General features: G+C 36.7%; 1 protein-coding gene across 2 annotated transcripts in view; it reads right to left on the reverse strand.

The window, feature by feature from the left end:
- The window catches only part of MMP16 (matrix metallopeptidase 16), a 190,424-nt gene that overhangs the window by 98,777 nt on the left and 70,970 nt on the right, over nucleotides 1-20,677 (reverse strand). For both annotated transcript variants that reach the window (XM_069779627.1, XM_069779628.1), the window contains one exon: nucleotides 462-610. In XM_069779627.1, coding sequence (XP_069635728.1) covers nucleotides 462-610 — 149 coding nt within the window. The remainder of the gene's footprint in view (nucleotides 1-461; nucleotides 611-20,677) is intronic.

Here is a 20,677-nt window from a genome sequence, read left to right on the forward strand (position 1 = left end):
TGTTACTGGAAACCATTAAATGAATGGGCCAGTGGAGCATGCTAAAATTTTTTTCAATAAGGATAAGGCAATTTACACTAAAGATTTTCCAGTAAGAAAATACTCTTTCCACTGTGAAACATTTCATGTATTCTTGCCAATTTTGAATAGGTTTCTCCACTTCCACATTGATAACCTTTTTGCCCTTTCTTTAGTTAACCCTGAAACATTTTCTTTACATCACATGCCCAAAGGCAGACAGCAGTTAGGCAGGTGACTTCCTACTACCATGAAATACAGAAGATGACAAAAAAAAAAAAAAGATGTAAGGAGAGAGAGAAACATTTTAACTCCCCATCTGAAGCTGCAACACTATTTGTATAGCCCGGTCACCCTGCTTCATGTTTTATAAAGTTTTTCCAGTTCTATTTTACCCTGCTTGAAACAGAAAAGTCAAGAGCAGTTCAGTACTGGTTACTTACTCAATTGTGTTCCTGTCCACTTTTCCTGTCATATTAATGCCATAGAACTGCTGCATGGCAGCTATAGCTGATTGCATGGTTTCTGCAGAGCGCAACACCGACATTCGGGGGTCAGTTGGTGGAAGGTAGCCATACTTTTGTAACCATACCTGCAATGACAAGTGCAGTGGCTATTAAATAGAAATTAGAGGTAAATAAAATGCTCCCTAGTAATTAGTTTTGTACCATATATAATGAAGCTTCTAATTCACCAAGCATAAATCCTGTTAGTTTGGGTTGTGGGGTTTTTCTATTTTTTGCAGAGAAGAAATTCTTTGGGGCTTTTATTTCACCTCCTCTATTAAAGCTTTTGCTGGTTTAAGACTTACAGTGTTTTCTACCCAGGAGCCAGTTCTCTTTATTATCTGAAACTGCATGCTTCAATTATTTATTTAATGTATTTATTTATTTGAAGTTACAACTTAAGCACCTAACCCTGGCTCTAGGCACTTGAAGAAATTTTTAAAGCAGACAAAATGTAAAATCTACAATATATGCCACATATAATTGACTATCCACAGGGTACATAATAATATTCACCAACTACAATCATAAATCCACAATAGCTCTCACACAGTTACACTGTATTGTTATAATCTCTCAAAGAATGTGAAAGAGAGGGTGGGCAGACATTCAGCTTTCTGAGAAGAATATCAAAATCACATAGGCAAAGCAGGTGGCCCGGAGATAGTGAAGTAGCAGAGTCTGTTCCCACTTACAGGAAACTCCCTGATAAGAGGATCTTCCTTTTTAAATCAAGAGGGATTTAATGTCAATTGTTTATGCTCTTAATTGTGTAGAAGTGAAGGGGAGAAGGCATGGTCGAAATAACTGAAAGCTTTATGGATTAAAGCCAATATCTTAAGAACACCTGGAAAAACCCTCTGAAATATGCTGTCCTCTTGAGGCAATGTTTCATAAACAAGTAGCTGTGATTATCTTAATGTTTCTAAGCATTCTCAAAATCTAGCCTATGCAAAGCACAGTGTAAGACTTTTGAGGCAATGAGAGCACTGATACATCTTTAAAAATGTCTTAGCTTCTCATCTAAGGACTGGAACTACTCACTAGAATAAAAGGTACATATATTGCTAATCTACAAGACACGGTTAAATTGTGTTGTGCAGCTTCACTCTCCCCAGTAACAAAGTACTTGTGACCCCATAAATCTGATCTTCTGTTCTTTGAAAAAAAATATAATTAATAGATAAACAAATAAAAAAAAATGGTTTAGCCACCTCTTTCAAACATATCATATCCCAATTCATGGATTCTGAATCATTACATTAATGAATGCTATCCACCCCCTCCCCCCTTTAGTGTGTTATGGGCTCTGTCTGCCTCACACAACACTTCTGGGTTTTTTGTGTGTTTATACCCACTGTTTATACACAGCCTAACACCAAACTGTGTAGTCTGCAATTTTCAGCCTTAAGTTTAGCTTGCAGAGTCTACCCGATTCAGTTCCAGTAGCAGGTTAAACATGTTGGTGATGCACTCCTTTTTTACAGACCCAGTGAAGAACCTCAGGATGGATGAACTCATTGCTATGGTTTACTTTACTATCACTGAACATGTATTATAGGTGAACATTGGGTCAGTGTAAATAAAAGATCAAACTGGCACTGAAGATAGAGGAAATCTTCAGGTTATGAATGCAGGTATTTCTAATTTAAACAGCTTTACCTTCCCATAGTGCAGTTCAGACACAATCTCAACAATGTTTGTGAGCTCCACACAACAGGGATATACAGCACAGACAGGATTAAGACCCAGCCTAACCTCTTTCACGCTCACACTATCTCTGTATACAGGAGCCATTCAGAATAAGAACAAAATTTTGTTTAATAGATAGGAAGATGCTCTTATTTCTAGTATAAATGAATTGCTACAATCAGTACCTACATCCAACTTTACATACTCCTGACTTCTTGCACTTTTCAGCTTCAAGGATGAACTTGTGAACACTAAGTTTGTGCTAGATTTGGGTCATCACACAAATAATTTAGTTTAAGTGTTGCTTTGAACTGGAAGTCTGTTTTTCCTTCCATTATTGGAAGATAGGTCTGAGAGGCCAGCTAGAGCTGGAAGGTTGGCAAGAGCAATGCAGTATGTAAAAACAAGACCATGGAAGTAAGAAATAAGTCTGAGACAGAGTGGGTTGATTTCACCGTAGCATGTAAAGCCCCTTTGAATTAATATTTGCAATGGATGTATTTAAGAATGGGGTTATTTTGAGATTCACCTTCTCAAGTCAGTGATATTAAAACAAATGATCAGACAGGGAAGAAAAATAATTCTGAGCAGCATGTCACTGTTGTCCAAAATGATACCACTTTCTTGCCACCTTCTCAGTATGAATTTGGTATGCAGACACAGAGCAAGGCTTTTCATGAAGCTCTCTTTCAGGTGCTAAGGGCACACAGAATTGCTTGGTAGGCTTATGAGGCCACCTATCACCACTCAAAACCATCCTCACCGTGGCATAACTGAAGGAGACAGAGGTGTGGGGTTACAAGTAACCAAATTTACCAGAAGCTAAACCTTCAGATATCTGAATTAGAAAGAGAGAGACAGAAAAAATAGCTTGGAAAGTACTGCTCATGGGAGGAGTGGAGTAGAGAGGAAAAACTGGAATCTAGTGGAGTGCCACTGCAGACACAGAAAAGGACAAGAGACGTGGCTCAGAAAGAAGCAGGAGAGGACAGGGTAGCCTTTCTCCTTCTAAAAAGACTCAAATACAAGTTAAATACAGGATGCCTGATAGTCACTCCCAATCATTGAACAAAGGAAGTAGACCACCTGGGTCTTCCCTCAGGTTCAAAATAGCAACTAGAAGACACAGCAAACATACCGGAAAGTCAGATGACACTTGGAAAGCAAGCTTCTTTTTTTGAAAATTCAGACAAATTGACCCCCAAGACTAATAACTGGTGAATGCTTCAGAGCTAGTAGCATTCAGTGCCACTAAATGCTACTAGTGTTCTGTCCTTGTGAGAAAGGATCATGAAACAAGATAAGAGACAAGAAATCTCGTTCCTGTTGCATTCATCAGATTCCTCAGTTCTCTATTAACAAATTTTGAAGGACCTTGGATCAGTCCGTCAGATACCTGAAATAAACCCCTCGGATTCTGTTGTGCACAGTCCAAATGCTGGGAACTATGGAGGAGGAGCTTAACTTCAAAGTTAAGTCCAAAATATATAGGTGGGTAAAACAAAACAGAGGAAAAGAAACAGAATGAGGCAGACACAGCAGAACAAAAGAAAACAATTTTCTCACAGCCTTGTATTTTTGAGGCAACCTATTAAAGAAGTTATGACTACGAGAATTTCCCCCTTCACCCTACTAAAATTAGATGTCTCTCTGCCTTGATGCATTTCAGCAATAACAATGCAGTGTTGGCAAGCCATCTATCATCCTGAGGAACTCACCTGTCTTGGAACAAGGAAAAAGTGAAGTAGATCCATCTAACATGTAATGTTGGGGATGCCAACAGAGACCCTTTGCACAGATTCCAGAATTAGTGATATGTCCCATTCCTTCACACAGTTTAGGAAGATAAAATACTGCTACTTCAAGTGAAGTTTTTGGGTAGGACTTTCTTGTCCTGAAGCAAAATGAAAGCCATGGTAAAACTCTCATGGTAACCACAGAAAAACACAGCTGAAAGACATCATGTTCTACCACTTCCCTCTCTATTACGGTGCTTTACTATCCTACTGCTGTGAAGTTTGCCTTAGAGTTGAATCTCCCTTACTATAATTTAAGCCTGGAACTTCTCATTTTACCTGCTAAGGGTGAGGGGAGCTGATTATTCCTTTCCCCTCTGCAGCAGTTTTTTATGTATTTGAACTCTCTTATGTGAGTCCCTCTTTCTAATCTTTTTTAAAATAAACTAAAGAAAACTCTTTCATTTAATCTTATTTCATTGTCCACATTAACCTCCAGGAAACTAGATGCTAAAATCTGTCTTTACCAAGCATCTGCTTGCACTAGATTTGTATGTTAGTTCCCATTGTTAGCCTATTAACAAACATTGGAGTTTAGCTGAAGTGTTAGGAGTAATTCAGAAGAACATGGACACTCAAATACTTCATTTGGGAAAAAACAAACAAACAAAACAACAGAAAATTAGCCTAAAAATATTTTTTTCTCACTAATTGAACTTCAAGGCTTATGTCCCATTTATCTATACACTTTAAAATTATAAACCCATGCTTTACATACATTTTTCCACCAGAAAAATTCCTTCACCATAATTCCACCTTCTCTTTTTATGATTGCAAGGAAAAAGATAAACAGAATCAATTGGTGATGATAGCTGTAAAGATGCTAGGAGTTTGCTGGGGACCTGCCACTTCTGCAGGAGTCCATGGAACCTGTAAGTGCTCAGCACGAGTCGTATCACCTTCCAGATTTTGGATGTTGACTAGATGCCTAAGGTTTGGGGGGTTTTCTGCTGTGATGAAAAGATTTTTCATTTTAGTTTGTAATTGCTACTAATGGTATGCTATACGGATCATCTGGCTATGGAATAGGTAGCACTTTGTCACATGGCTGTATGTTTGTCTCCTCTAAAGAATAAAGCATTGGCCAACTTAAGTGTATTAAACATACCAGTGGACTTCAATCATTGAGATCTTTCCTAGTTTGGGAAGAAAGACTGCTCTTAAAAACATTATGTTGACACCAAACTGTTACTAAGAACAAAGAAAACCCATGTGTCATCATTAAAGATTAAGAAATAATATTACGAAGATAATCAGAGTTTCAGAGAGCTTACTGACTTCCAAGATAGAAGGGAACTTACCAACAAATTATTAGTTCCTGAATGACAGTACATAGTATAAGCTACAGTACAATTATGTTCTATGAACCTGAAAGCTTAGTAAATCAGTCTAATAAAGTATGGATCAAAACAATTTCATAAACACCTTCAGTAGTGCAGCTGCATATCATTATTATTCATGTATTCCTGTTCTTTTTTTAGATTTTATCATGCAAACAAAATTCCTATCTGTACTAAGTAAAGCTGTAAGATTTCATAATTTCAAAATATTTCTACTCTTGTTTGTTAATACACTTCCACTAAAGACACTATAAGTGAAATGATTTAAAATGTCTGAGTAATTCAGGAGATGATTTATATTTTCAAAAAGCATACATTTAAGAATCGAACTTTGACTGATCACCACAGGATTTAGCAGTTCAAGTGCTGCTGTCATTTTGAAAAGAGATTGAAGGCTTTTACTATGGTATGGCTAAATAAGTTAACTCCAGAATTAGTATCCATATGACCAGGTCATTTCTCCATTTAGGCCAATTAATCATGGCTAATGGTGTGTTTTAATTACAGACCTAAATATTGCAGCTAATACTGACTTTTCAGTGCCAACTTGATAGCCAGATAGACAGACATAGACAGAAATGTTTACACAGAGCATTAGAGGGAACCTTCTGCTGTTTTTCCTACCTCATATCTCTAATGCCACCAGTTCCTCATTGGTGGTGTTTTCTCTTTTTAACAGAAGACACTGATGTGAATTTACAGAATGGGTATATTGTGTATGGTATCCATCTAGTGAGAAAAATACTTCCCAAAAAAGCATATAACAAGAACATATACTCCAGGAGAGCCTAACCTAGTCTATCATAAATGTCCACAGAATGAGAATAAGAATTATGATAGATAATATAATAGCTTAATGGTTATGATTGGTTTGCTACCTATGGTTGTAATTTGAGATAATTAATCCTAACAGCTCAAAAAGAGACTTCATATTCAGAATACATTAGTCTGCAATGGCTTAAAGCTCACAAACAAATCCACTTCTTGGAAATTGTATAGCAGGGTGGAAAAGATCTTAAAATGAATAATCTTCAGACCAAGAAACTATCTTGTTTGTCATTATGAACATGCCAAAAAGAAAAACTCAATTTGCAAAATTTAGTTCTCCAATTACCTAAACTAGAAAGTGACCAACTTCTTTTCTTCTGAATTACTGTGAGAGTCCCCCCAAAATCAGTTTAGATGTGGTATTGGCATAGTCTTAGACACATTAATGATGGTAATCTTTATTGTGGATTACAAAATTTGTAATGAGGACTTAATAATATTGAAGAGTCTGTGGGATGTCTAAGTTGCAGACTGCACTATAGTAGATACTTAGATGCAATACTAGAGTAACAGAGTTGAGCTCACAGTGGGCCAAAGAAGAGGATACATTAGGCCTCAGTGAGTTTAATCTTGCTGCAGCTAGATAGTTTAAAATTAGTTGAGGCATCTCCACTGTTCTAGTATGTGTATGCTTATAGTTTTTTCTGTGTTCCAGCTACAAAACAGATGTGAAACTGAACATTCATATTATATAAGTCTCAAATGGTACAAAACCAGATTTACCAGTACATGATCTTGTATGTCACTTCCTACACGAAGTCAGGCGAGAGGGGACAAAGTCTGGAATTTCCCCATGCAAGTGTATGGTGACTGAGATAATTTTAAAAGGGAGCTCCTGTTCCCAGTGAGAGGTAACTTCATTGCAAGAATCAAGACTGCAGCCCAAGGTCAGAAGCTCTGCCTGGTTAGTGACTTGAACCAAAGTCAGAGTCCAAGGAGTGGCAAAAGTAAAAAGGCAAAATATATTCAAAACTAGTGATTTCCTCTCATTCATAATTCAAGTTTAGTTTAAGTATTCTGAAGCTTTTGCTTTACTGCCACAGTTGTGCGTGGAAAAAACAATGTAGCTTGCGAGCAGCAGGAGTAAGGTGTAAAAGAGCAGCCAGGAGCAGCAGGACAGAGCCATTTGCAGATTCCCCATTTGCAGACCCCAGGCAGGTGGGAACCTACCAGTAAGTGGCAGATGTGGGATTGCATGTAACACTGTGCTTGAGAGACTCTGAAATACATTTGGAACTGGGATCAGATACTACCCAGCTCCAAAGGCAGCAGTTACATTGTTCATTCACTACTTCTACCGAGTGCCTGTGCCTGAGAGTGGGTTAGTGTTATAGCAACCATGACACAAATCTTTGCCCTGGAAAGGAACTCTTTGTACCTTGATCATTCCCTGTAACAGTACGCACATTTATAACCGACTGCAGAAAGTGGACTTTATTCGTTAGTTGCTCAGGGAAATTTTCTCCAGTCACTAATACAAATCCTGGGAGAAGTCTGGCATGGACCCAGACCAGTGGAAACACTTCCACAAATAAAACTAACAATTCTAGTAGATGTAAACATTCAATCATAGAGTGCATGTTAGGGGACACTGTCCTTACATCTTACTAGAATTTCTATACCTTCTAGGAAAATATGAAGTGCTCTGCAGGGATAAGGATGCTGTGTTGAATAGTCTGGCTGGATAAATCATGATTACTTTAGGGGAAAAAAAAAAAAAAAAGAAACTTCTAGGGCCATGAAGATGATTAAGGGATTGGAACATTTCTCCCATGAGGAAAAGACAGAGAGCTGGAACTGTTCAGCCTAGAGAAGAGAAAGCTCAGGGGGGATCTCATCTATGTGTACAAATATCTGAAGGAAGGGAGTAGAGAAGATGGAGCCAGGCTCTTTTCAGTGCTGCCCAGTGACAGGACCAGAGGCAATGGGCACAAACTGAAACACAGGAGGTTCCCTCTCAGCATAAGTAAACTTTTTCACTGTGAGGGTGGTCAAACACTTGCACAGGTTGCCCAGAGATGTCATGGAGTCTCCATCTGTGGAGATATTCAAAAGTCACCTGGACATGGTCATGGGCAGCCTGCTCTAGGTGGCCCTGCTTGAGCACGGGGTTGGACGAGATGACCGCCAAAGGTCCCTTCCAACCTCAACCATTCTGTGTGATTCTGTGATTTTAGACTGAAGCTCCCAACCTGTAATATCCTGAAGACTTGCAGAATCCTGCCCATACTGACTCAATCCACAGAAAAGTCCCTGAGGGATTAGAAATCCAGGTAAATCACTACTGATATTTTTCTAGTTTTTTTCCCCCAAGGTCTATTGTAATAATTACTCTAAATTACTTCACTAATTCTCATATGGTCAAACAAAACAGTAGATTCTTTTACCATGTACAATACTCTTAAACTGAAGTGAATGTATACTATAGCTCACACAGAGAAAGGTGCATAGGTGCATACAGGAATATGTCATGAGGCTTGCTGATTTAAATTGCTAATTTAGCATTCTAACAGAATATTCAGTTGACTCCATCCCAAAACTTTGGTTTGAAACAGAAGACTGATAATTTGGCTAAGCATGTACTCCTTGCAAATTATGTTTATAGTGACTGATTTTCTTAGACAGGCGCTCTCCCCATTGAGAAGGGGAGACTTCATTTGGTATTATAACTCACATGCTGGTACACAGTGTCATTTCCAGATCTCCAAGACAGGAAGAACAGAAGTCATCTAGGAAGGAAAACGTGTCTACATACTTACATTCCTAAACAGCCAGAATGTTTCATGGACCGTCTTACCTTTGGCCTATAAGGCATTGACACTGCTCCTAACATGAGGACAAAAAAAGGACTGGCAGAGAATCAGGAAATATGAACATGGGAACAACACTAATTATTAATATTTCTGCAGCAGAAGTCAGATAATTTGCTATGAAGCAAGTGTCCCATTGTGCCTCAATGAACAGAATGAGAGCCAATACCTTCATCAGCAGTAGACAATACCTAGTTCAATATGAAATGAAGAAACAGTTTATAGGAAGGAGAGACTGAAACCCCCTATGTACAAGGGGTTTTGAGTAATTTAATCTTTTAAACAACATAAAGTAGAAAAAATAATGAGTAATTCTTAGTAGTCATCCACAGTCATTAAAAAAAAAAAAAAAAATGAGGAGACACTCTTGGAGATAACAACCTATTTAGCAGTGTTGCAAGATTAGGGGAAAAAGTCCTCATGTTCAAAGATGAAAATAAGTCCTAGGAAGGTAATTCTCCACAGAGCTCTCTTTTTATAATACCTATTCAATAACACATCTTGTTTATGAATCTCAAACTAAGGAAGAACTTGGGTGCAATTTTGCAACTTTTTGCCTGATAGTGAAGCAGTCTGGCTTCTGGTATACATTTTGCAAGACTTGTGGTCTAATTCTTTGACAACCATCATATTGTGGGGTATGGAGATTGCCTAAAAGATTCTATAACCTCCAGTCCCTATAAGACTAATTTTATTTGTCACAACTTTTACTTTTTTTGCCTTTCTCTCCCTCTCTGTATATCTTCTGAGAGGTTACTCATGTGTTCCTACCTGGAATATCCTTGATCTTTGCTGGGTTTGGATTCTTCTCTTTCTTTTACTGTTTTCTGTGGCTTGTTATATGTAACTGTGGAGTTCATTCAGACACCTGGATCCCAGAATACCACTGGCCAGCTCAAGGTGATTGGCATATATAAAAAACAATGATGAGGCTGGAGTCAGAAGAATCCTAGTTGAGCCACAGGCCCATTAGGTGTTCCTGGGAAAACCAGCTGGCTTTTGTGGTAGCAAAAATAAGCATCAGTGATACTTCTGAACTTTCCTCAGCACAGCACTGCAAGAATCCAGACAGGGCTCGGAACATATGAAACACTATTTAAATGCAACTGTCATTTGTTGATGTATCAAGGAAAGCAAGAGTTCAAAGTGATTTTTTCATCGCACTCCAGAAGATTACCCCACCTTGTCATTGCCTTGGTATTAGCATCTTTGATTCCAATAGCTTTGCAATACCTCACCTGCAAGCTGATTATTTTGGTCTAATCCATCTGTATAATGCTGGCATTATTTTGACTATGCTTACCATCACAGTATTTTAGTGCAGAGCTGTTTCTTCTATTTCACTATTTCAAAACAGAAGCAGGGAACTGAACACCAACCAGGGAAACAGAGTTTGCTGCTTAGATCTTACAGCTTAGCACTTGCTTGGACTTTTGTTTCTTCTGGTTTAGGTTCCACAAGAGAAAGGCCTATCTCCCCTCACACACATATGCTAAACAATCAAAGCAATACATTTCATCATGAATTCATAAGGACTGCCTCACTACTTCATCGCCATCCTACAAGAAGCAAAGTCTCAAAGTGGTTGGCACTAGCTGGAAATGGACATAGACGTTTTTAGGCTCTGAGAATATCACTGCAGTCAGTCACGTACTTCAAAAGAGAAGCATTCGTATCAGTAAAATTTAACAGTAATATAGGATTGTTCCTCATAGACTGTAAAATCATTAGCAGCAGCAGCATCTACATCAGACAAATTGAAACTGTATACTACTATAAGACTAATGTAAAAAATCTTGGTTATTTGGTACGTCTTCTACGGCACAACTATAAATTACATGCTGTCATGTAAAAAAAAAAAAAAGATACCAACACTGTATTAAAGCAAAAATACATCAATCAGCACTGCCGGTTTTTATATGTCCCAATAGTTTGTTTCAAATTATCTTAATAAAAGTACTAAAAATTTGTTCTAAGATGTTTACATAGGAAATACATAAATACATAATGTACCAACAGATGGTGTTGTGCTACTTTAGAAAGGCTTGTGGGAAGGTAGTCCATTGTAATAAAATCAAAAAGGTCAAGCTACAAAGTTCCTTTGGGGAAATGATTATTCAAACCGTATCTGACACTTGGTATTTGAATCCATTAGATAAAATAACTTTACTATTATAGTTTATGCAGTTTTAAGTTTACATCAGTGAAGTAGATTGACTGCAAGTTAAAATTCTGTAGGAAATGTGACTTGGCCAAACTTTTTTTTTTCCCTCCATATCACTTATATTTAATTTTCTTCATTATAATAGCTTTTTTCTCATTTTATAGACACAAGAAACATAGTATTTTGAATCAAACACATTCATTAAATATCTATGCAAATATTTCCTGTATAGATATCAATATCGTGAATACTCAGATTATGGATTAAACTAAAATTACATTACAGCAAAAGACCAGAAATGCAATAATGCATTGCATATCTTTTGTGGATTTATACTTCATAGGGTTTTTACTACACCTTTACAGATAAGATTGCATGTAAATTCATATTGTACTGCACATAAGCAGTGTTTGAAAGTCTGTGTCCATAAAAACCCAACTGGTTATGCTAAAGTCAACAGCAAAGTTGCCTTCAGTGGAAACAGGAGGTATTAAACTGAATCAGATTGTTCCTTTATTTTGTTGAATGTAACTTTTACTTTTTTTCCTTTCTATGCCTTTTCAGCAATTAATGATTTCACTACTACTTGCAATATAAGCTTTAATGGCACAGTATGTTTGTTTCCCATGGTCAAAATAGTTTTTAAATATAAATTGATACTAAACCCACTTTTAAATTGAAAATATCTTTTTTTTCTCTTCTGCTTTTCAAAGTCAGACATAAAATATGTAAAGTTTAAGATGCTGCACTTCCTTGCTGGATATCATTCTGTATTTTAGAAATCACACTGTTATAAGATTTGTGATATTTTCAGTACTATAATAGCTCTTTGAAAAATCTGATTCATGTTTTCCTGCAGAAATCTGTAGATAGAAGATGAACATGGATTTTATAAGTACATAAAATCTACAGATAGTATCAGTTTGCCACTTCCCAGGGATAGACAGGAAGAGACTGTCATGAACATAAAAGGTAATACTGTGGTTTCCCAAATTACTTTATTTGGTCCACAGAGCAGAATGAAAATGCACAAAAAAAAGTAAATGCTACGACACAACATCATTTGAAAGAAAAACCTTGTAACTTCTGCAAGGAGGCCAGGGAGATAATAGAGAAGAAAGGAAGTAAAATCCCTGAAATATATTATTTATTTAAAACAATGCATCCAGTTGGGAGGAAGAAGTGCAACATTTTAATTCAGCCACTCTCTTCCTGTTTTGCAATAAAGACCGTCTATTCAGCTACATAGGAACTATATCGGATCAGAAGCTGTAACAATGAAAAGGAAAAGGCAGTACAGAAACCAGCTCATCCTCTGTCCCATCCTCTTTCAGTTTCTGACTTGCCCCCCAGTTTTGAAAATATTGGTCCAGTAAAGGAGTTTCCATGGGATATTGATCTGTAATTAACGTTTCCCACTTTCATTTCCAATCCTTCTTAAGAAAATGCCTGTGGGAGATGACTCTGCCACAGGGAGGGCAGGGATCAACCAGAATCTAGCATATCCACTTTTACATGCTTCCTTATAATGATTCTCTCTGATAATTTATGCAAATTACACCTGTCTTATTTTCCTCTTGTACATGTGGTTCAAATGGAGCCAGGCAGTGCCCTACAACTGAAGAGGTAACAATAATACTGGTTAAACGTTTTTACATTTTTTTTTTTAATCATCTTCAACAGTGATCACATACCTTTCATAAATTCTGTTTTAGCATGGATCATAATAGGTGAATACTGTAGCTTTTTTGTATAGAGTTCAAGTCTTAAGTAGCAAGAAAAGGTGAATTTAGTATGGGTAAGACACTATCCTTCCTTCAAATCACCACAGAATCCATCACAACTGACTCCTGCCATAGATGTTAAGGTGAAGAAAAAAAGACAGAAAGTGTAGAGAAAGCTATCTTGCTTGCTATAATAAAGACATATCAATTCTGAAGTAAAACATTCCATTTCCTTGAAAACATCTCTGTGTAGATTAGTGGCAGAATATGACCAACTCAGGCTAGCTGTATTAGCCTCCTACTTTCATAAAGATAAAAAAGTCCTCATACTTCATTTGATAAGTCTATTTTGCTTACAATACACTAACTCACCAGCTGTTTGCAATCCTTCTGCAAGTAGCAGAAAGACTGCATATATTTCAGTACATCTGCAACCCTCCTTTTTATGTCATCCTCTACACTATTTTTGTTAAAGGGCAGGATTACAAAAATAGAAGGGGGGAAGGGGAAGTGGTGGATTGATGCAAGTGAGGGATGTGACAAGGTGATTCCTGCAGGCAGAAAGGGACATACAGTAATTGATTCAAAGCAAACCACGGGATTATCTTTTATTAGCTTCCCTATGGGCTATGGTCATGTGTATTGCAATTTTAAAATGCAATAGAACAATTTTAGCTTTGCTTAATTAGGACCTGTTGCTGTCAATTCCTGAGTGCTCCCAATAGCCATAGGTTAAGATGGATGCTTAGAGAACTCTGTACCTGGCAGAACTCAGCCAAGTGTCTCTATCAACAAACAGCAAGATTAGGATTTATCTATGCTTTTTTAATATACATTAAAAAAGTAAGTTGCTAAAAGAAAATAATTTCCTTACACTCACCTGTGGTAACATTTATAAAGCTCAGACATTGTAGAGCTTTTTTTTTTTTTATATATAAATACATTGTTTTTCTAGCTCAAACATGCAGATAGAATCAAAATAGCAGAAAAGGCCAGGGAAAATTATGTGTGCATGCTTTTCTGTCTTTTTCTTCCAAGAGACGTGGTCTTCCATGCAATTAAGAAGGATAATATGCAAAACAAGTAATCTAGTACATTCTAGAAATTACATTTGCAATTAATAAACATAACAGGTCCCGTGTTCTCATAGCACTGTCATTAGTATGCTAATCCTGTGAACCTAATGTTTAAGTATCCCAAGCAGCACTTTATTTGATATTCATTTGTTTTCAGTTTAACAGAAGTTTTTTAGACTTGGTCTACCATAAACTAGAGGCAAAATTAGAGCTGGAATTACCCCATTCAGCAATTAAATCTGAATTTCTAAAAGTATGTATATGTTTTTGTACAGGTTCAAACTGCAAATGAGAACACCTTTTGCGTGTATTAAAGCCCAGGGTGTTTATGACTGTTTATGTATACATATGCTTAAGAGAAAAATTATACATTTTTTTTCAGTTTTGGTCTTAGAAACAAGAAAAAGTGTTTTAGTATAGTGATTGAGTTAGCAATTGTTAATGGACAAGCTGAATATTTGATTTCTCAGCTCTTATCAGGAAGAAGGAAGAAAATTAAGGAAAAAGGAACAGTGTTAAGTTTTGCTATACTGGAAAAAAAGAAGAAAAAAAAAAAAAGAAAATAGGGTTAGGAATCTAATGAAGTTCTGCATTTTGCAAACATTAAGCTCTCCTCCAGAAGGTACCTCAGAACTGCAACTAAGGAACCAACACCCAAAACCCGTCCAGCCTGTAAGCCATGTATAATGAACAAAAAAAATACAGATTTTGATTGATATGGCATAAACTGGTTAGGATACATTGTTCTAGTCCATCCTATCCCAAACGAGAACAGACACAGAAAACATTTCCAACTGAGACATTCCAACAGGTGGTGGACACCATGGAAGTAGTACTCTCATTTTGTTGTACTGTTTTTCTGCATGACAGCTAAACTAGAGCTTATTTTAGACACGTGGCAATGGTTTTTGACTTCCTACAGGTAAGAGCTAACAGTATGCTTTTGCATTGTTTGAGAATTATATCTCTATTACAAACATCTGCACTCTAAACTTCATTTTTATCAAGCACCATTTCCTTACTCACCTTAAAATTGTGCAATCGACCTGCATCATACATATTCTAAGGTTCAATTTTTTTAATACATGCTTGACACATACTACTTCTGTAAGCAATTTTTCACAAAAAGTAATCTTTCTTATTTCTCCCAATCTAAGGAATAGTCAGTCTGAGAAAAGTGATGAAGTTACCCATCCTTTTTTAACAATGAGAATTTCATGTTACTAAAAAGTAGAAATTCCTCGTGTTACCTTTTAATTTGGGAATGCTGTATGAGATCAGCTTTTAAAGCAGTAATAGCTTTCTAACAGTCTAACTTGGGTTATTTTTAAAGGCATTTTAAATATCATCATTAGGACTCGAGTCTTTTTTAGTGTCATAAGGTAGCCATTATCTGAACAGAAACTGGTGCAAAGGTGACTTCCTGAATGTACGGAAGCGTTCTTGGAGTGCTCATGCTGCTCTTTGATGATCTTATAAGGAGGAGCAGCGATATGAACAAGACTTTAATGAGAAGTTCCTGGAGAGTGAAAGCTGTCAGGAATCATACTGCTGAGAAAGCTACCTGTAACAAACACAGGGATGTAAAAGGAGGCTCAAAATGTGGCAGCAACCTTTCTTTTCTTTCTCTTCCTAGCAGAAAGTCTGAAGCAGCTGTGATGGAGACCAAGTCTGCAACTTGATGCAAACTTGGAGAAAGTTCTTCTATCTTAACAACTATTGAGGGACAGAGCTTCAAAGTTACCAAGCACCTAATAGTCAGAAGTAGATTTGAAGACCCTAAGACATTACCTTAACAGAAACTAGAACCAACTTTCCATTACTTGTTAAGGTACCTACAGTCATTGAAGCATCTCATATGTCTTTTCCATGAAGTTCAGCATTATAGCTCTTAGGAACCTAAAGTTGCCAGGTGGAAAACTGAAGTTTTCTCCTCATTCAGTTTCATGGATAAAAAGTGAAATATGGTCACACAGCCATACTGCCAAAAAGTGAGGTATGCCTAATGAAATAAGAGTCTCTAGCAAGTGGCACTTTTAGATTCATCAAATTTAATTGATCTCTAGTTCCCGTTGCTTTCCTTTCCTCCTTTCTAGAGCAGAAATACAGTCTTGCTTCAGCATTGGGTAGGTTTTGCAGATGATCTGAAAGGAAAGTAAAGCTGAAGGATCTGATAACGTCAAAAGCTCTTAGCTGATTGTATGTACTCATGCCAGGATCATTATCACTATCACATAAACTGGTAATCAGGATAAGTGATTGGAAACTAAGTATGGGACTAAGCATGGAAAATTCCACAGTGGATTGTTTCAGTGGTGTTTCATCTCCTGCCTTAGTAAAAACTTCCTATTGGACAATTATGAAATAATCTGGCTGTCGGGGTAAATTAATTTTCACCCCATCAGTTAAAGGTTGTTTTCTTAAAAAGCAATTTTCACTTCAAAGTTTACAGTCCACTTCAAGTGATCCACATTAATTTTTGAAAAGACAAATAGGAGAACTCAGTTTAGCTTTTCTTATTCTTAAGGCCAATCCTATTTAGTCTCCTCAAATGAAACAATATTAATACAGACCCTTACAAAAAGGCTTTCCTTTACACGAATTTCTCCTCACCCTTTTCTAGAATTCTGTCTTTTCTTGATGAATCAATTCCTGATATGAAGGTGTCAGAACCTAACAAACACTATGTAAGAAAATAGTAACAGATTATCTTAATGTTATTAAAATATTTCAGAATTTTTAGAATTGTTTTTAAATGTCCTAGCATTTTCCTTTTGTATCACACTGAACAGCTGTTTTCGCTGAGCTGTCCAAAACATTGCCCAAGTCTCTTCCCTCAGTGACTACAATTAATTTAGAAATCTGCAACGTGTGTGAGAAATTCAAATTATCTCCTCTAGTATGCATTAACTTATCAGTACTGAATTTCACCTGCCAACCTCAATAAATTGACAACCATTCACTCCAATCCACACATTCTGAGAACTGTACCACAGCACTCAGCAAAAACCTCTCTCTCTCAAAATAAACTCAAAATCTCATCATAAACTCACTTCTCAACAAAATCTGTGGGGAAAAAAAAAAGTCTTTCAAGGGTAAGTAGCTAATGGAATGAGTTCCAAAGTTTTAAGAAATATTCTTTTCACTGTCAAGTTGAAAATCAGGATGGATTATCTTTTCCCCAATGGATGTGCTTTATTTCAAAGCAGCATTAGTTCAGGGAAGTCCTATGACCTTTACTATGAACACAAGATGATCAGCAGTCTTCTGTGAGAACAGGTCTCACATTATTTTCCTCCTAAAGTTAACCTTCTTAGAGATAATTCTTCATTAAGATGAAGATGTGATGGGATACTTGTACAATCACCATGGCAGTAGCTATTAGATTTGCATTTTTGCATATCATGATCTAGAAATCATTAGTCTTTCTTTTGTGCCTGTTCACTTTATCTCAGCCCCACAAAACACATGTGGTTGTGACAGCAAAGAGGTAATGCTTACTGTAAGCAAAAGCTGTATATTTAAGCAATATGCATCATAAGAGTTTGGGAGGTCTGGCAGTTGATGCCTCCAGGGAACAGTGCAGAAGCCTTAATGAAAAAAAGCAGTGGGGACTGACAAATAACAGAACATAGGTCTGCAGAGGGACTAATACAGACCAGTCTGGGGTTGGAATGAACTGGAAAAGATTCATGTGGTTTTAGTGAGCACTGAACTGCTTTGCAGGAAAAAGAATCTGAGAGAAATGGATCAAAAGTCTGCTGCTGAGGTCTGGGATGATGTATTGGCTCAATGGCTGTTTATATAAATGGCTTCCTTTGTACACATAAGGTCTAGACAGGTGGAAACACATATACATCCTTTCAAACTTAACCAAAGCCAGTTTTCTGTCATATGATTAAAAAAAAAAAAAAAAAAAAAAAAAATCTGCTTGCAGGCTCAGAACGAGCTTTTTATTTTGTTTATTTCTGTAGGGTACATAGGACAGCTGACATACCAAGTTTTGTATGTGTCAGTTTTCATAATGGAACACTTGAACTAAATCTTGTAAAATCCTTACAACTAATTAGTGTGAGAAGAATATATAGAAAGTCTCTGTTCCCAACTTGTGAGGGTCTTGAAACATTTCAGATAGTGCCAAGTAGTGCACTATTCAGCATTATAATAGAAATGCTTGGCAAGACTTTCTTTTTTCTTCTCCTGACACTAATTTTTATGTTCTCTTTTCCTTCTTGACTTTAAAATATTGAAAACTTGTAACACCAGGAAAGTACCTGAAATCTCTTGGAAACACTGTTTTGATTCTCTATCATGTATTGAAAATTCTGCTTAAAACTCAAGTGCCTCCCCATGTAGCACAGATCTGGTACCCTCAGGCACTGTTCTGCCATTCTGAAAGGCTTCTCAAGTAGCTGCTCTTTCTAGAAAGGCACAGAATCTAATTTTGAAATAGTCAGACTTAAAATTTTATTTCCACATGAGACTGGAAAAGATTTTATTATGGAGAGGTTAATTCAGTACAGCATGGACATGTACACATAAAAATCTACCACAGAGCTTACATTGCCTTAAAAAATTAGTTTCTCTGAATGTTTCACAATTTTAAATGATTTCTTCTTATAGCAGAGCAGATAGGGAAATAATGGTAATTTCCTTTCATTGATGAGGACCTGAAGCAGAGCTAAGGCAAAGAACTTGTCCCATTAAGCCTCTGACAGAGGATCGAGAGGAGAGGAGGAAACTCTCTTGGACACAAACTGTGCTTCCTCCTCATTCATCAGAACAAATTCTTACGCTGATACTTTAAAGTTCCTGAAGTTGATGGAACTGCTTTCACCTTGATGTTTGACCAAATGATTTGTAAAGTACATTACAATACCCACTAAAGAAGGTTTCAGGATAATTTAAGTCTTTCGCAAAAGACTTAATGAATGAAAGCACATATAATGTTATCATTTATTTCCATATTCAGATATTACAGCTGACTTGATAAGGTGTATTTAACCGTTAGCTAATGCGTAATTTGTCTTCTCTTCAAATATATACTTTTAAAAATAAAAACCCCATACTTTTTTAAATAGTAGAGCTTTAAAAATCTGTGCCTGTGACTCTTGTATTACTCACTAGCTTTACAGATGTGTCCCCCCACTATACCTTGGATTATATATTAATTTCTTAAAATAACTGCAAATTTCTCATACCTCTAAGCAAAAAAAATATATTCCTATTGTATTAATATTACAAAATATACAGTACCAATTAGCATGCTGTGGGTTATTTCTATGAATAATTAAAACCAATGGAAATAACTATATATGTATATATATGAAAATAAATCAATGAAAATATGCATATTGAAATGCTTTACTATTTTTTCATCTTTTAACTCATAAAATTCAATTGCCTTCAGTTCTCTCCCAGTAAAATTCTGCTTTCACCTATGAAATACCAGGTAAGATCTTTGGAAGTTATTTTTAAAGAACATCCAAATAGACCTGTTCTTAAAAAATGGACCTTTCCCTATTTTTGTTATAGATATAGGAATTTGAGCTATTTTTTGCCAGCATTTTTGCATATATTAATTGATAAAAAGCCCATCAAAAGTTTATGCTATGGTATACAGAAATTTCTCTCCAAAACTTCCAATTTATCCAGAATTTCACTATATTTAATAAATATTATTAAATATTTTCCAATTTCAGTGAATTTACAGAAATGTCAACAACAGTTTCATGGGATATTTTCCATTTTTTCTTCTATCAGATATTTTCGTTGTTGAAAAGCTGTTATTTGAAACTTATGTATCTCAGGGTTCCTTTAAACCACTTATTGTAGAATACCTGATTCCCTAACTGGTCTTAGTGCAGTACCTATAGTGCAACTCTGTTTTATTTTTGGAGACAAACACATTTTCCTTGGATAGCATAAGCATTATCCCAGATTCCTTGGGTTACTTTGAATTCAGATTTTTGCTATTCGGAAAGATCTTTAGATCACACAGGTATGCACGAAAATTTCTTTCACAGAAGGAGCAATAAGCAGTCTTTGGTCCCATTCTCCTGTTTCCTATTCTAACCACTGGAATGCACATCCACACTGTTACTTGTGCTCTTCTCTGTGGAGGCATTCCCACTACTTCAGGTAGCATTCCTCCTATACAGTGGTATTTCTTCAGAGGGTAGAGAGCTTCAAATTTGCCTCTAGTCTAGCTGACTATTGCAAGGAACTATGGCAGAGAAGAGCCAAGAATATGAAAAAATGTTTTATTTAAAAGACCATAACAGAAAATTTGATGACTCCTTAGCACCAGCTATCTGGCAGTACTGTCCTGGCTTCAGCTGGGATAGAGTTAACTGTCTTCCTAGTAGCTGGTACAGTGCTATGTTTTGAGTTCAGTATGCGAAGAATGTTGATAACACTGATGTTTTCAGTTGTTGCTCAGTAGTGTTTAGACTATAGTCAAGGATTTTTCAGCTTCTCATGCCCAGCCAGCGAGAAAGCTGGAGGGGCACAAGAAGTTGGCACAGGACACAGCCAGGGCACCTGACCCAAACTGGCCAACAGGGTATTCCATACCATGGGACGTCCCATCTAGTTTAGGAACTGGGAAGTGGGGGCGGGGAATTGCCGCTCAGGGACCAACTGGGTGTCAGTCAGCGGGCAGTGAGCAATTGCCCTGCGCATCATTTGTACATTCCAATCCTTTTATTACTACTGCTGTCA

This window comes from Haliaeetus albicilla, chromosome 3, assembly GCF_947461875.1.
Source record: "Haliaeetus albicilla chromosome 3, bHalAlb1.1, whole genome shotgun sequence".
Classification (NCBI taxonomy): domain Eukaryota; kingdom Metazoa; phylum Chordata; class Aves; order Accipitriformes; family Accipitridae; genus Haliaeetus; species Haliaeetus albicilla.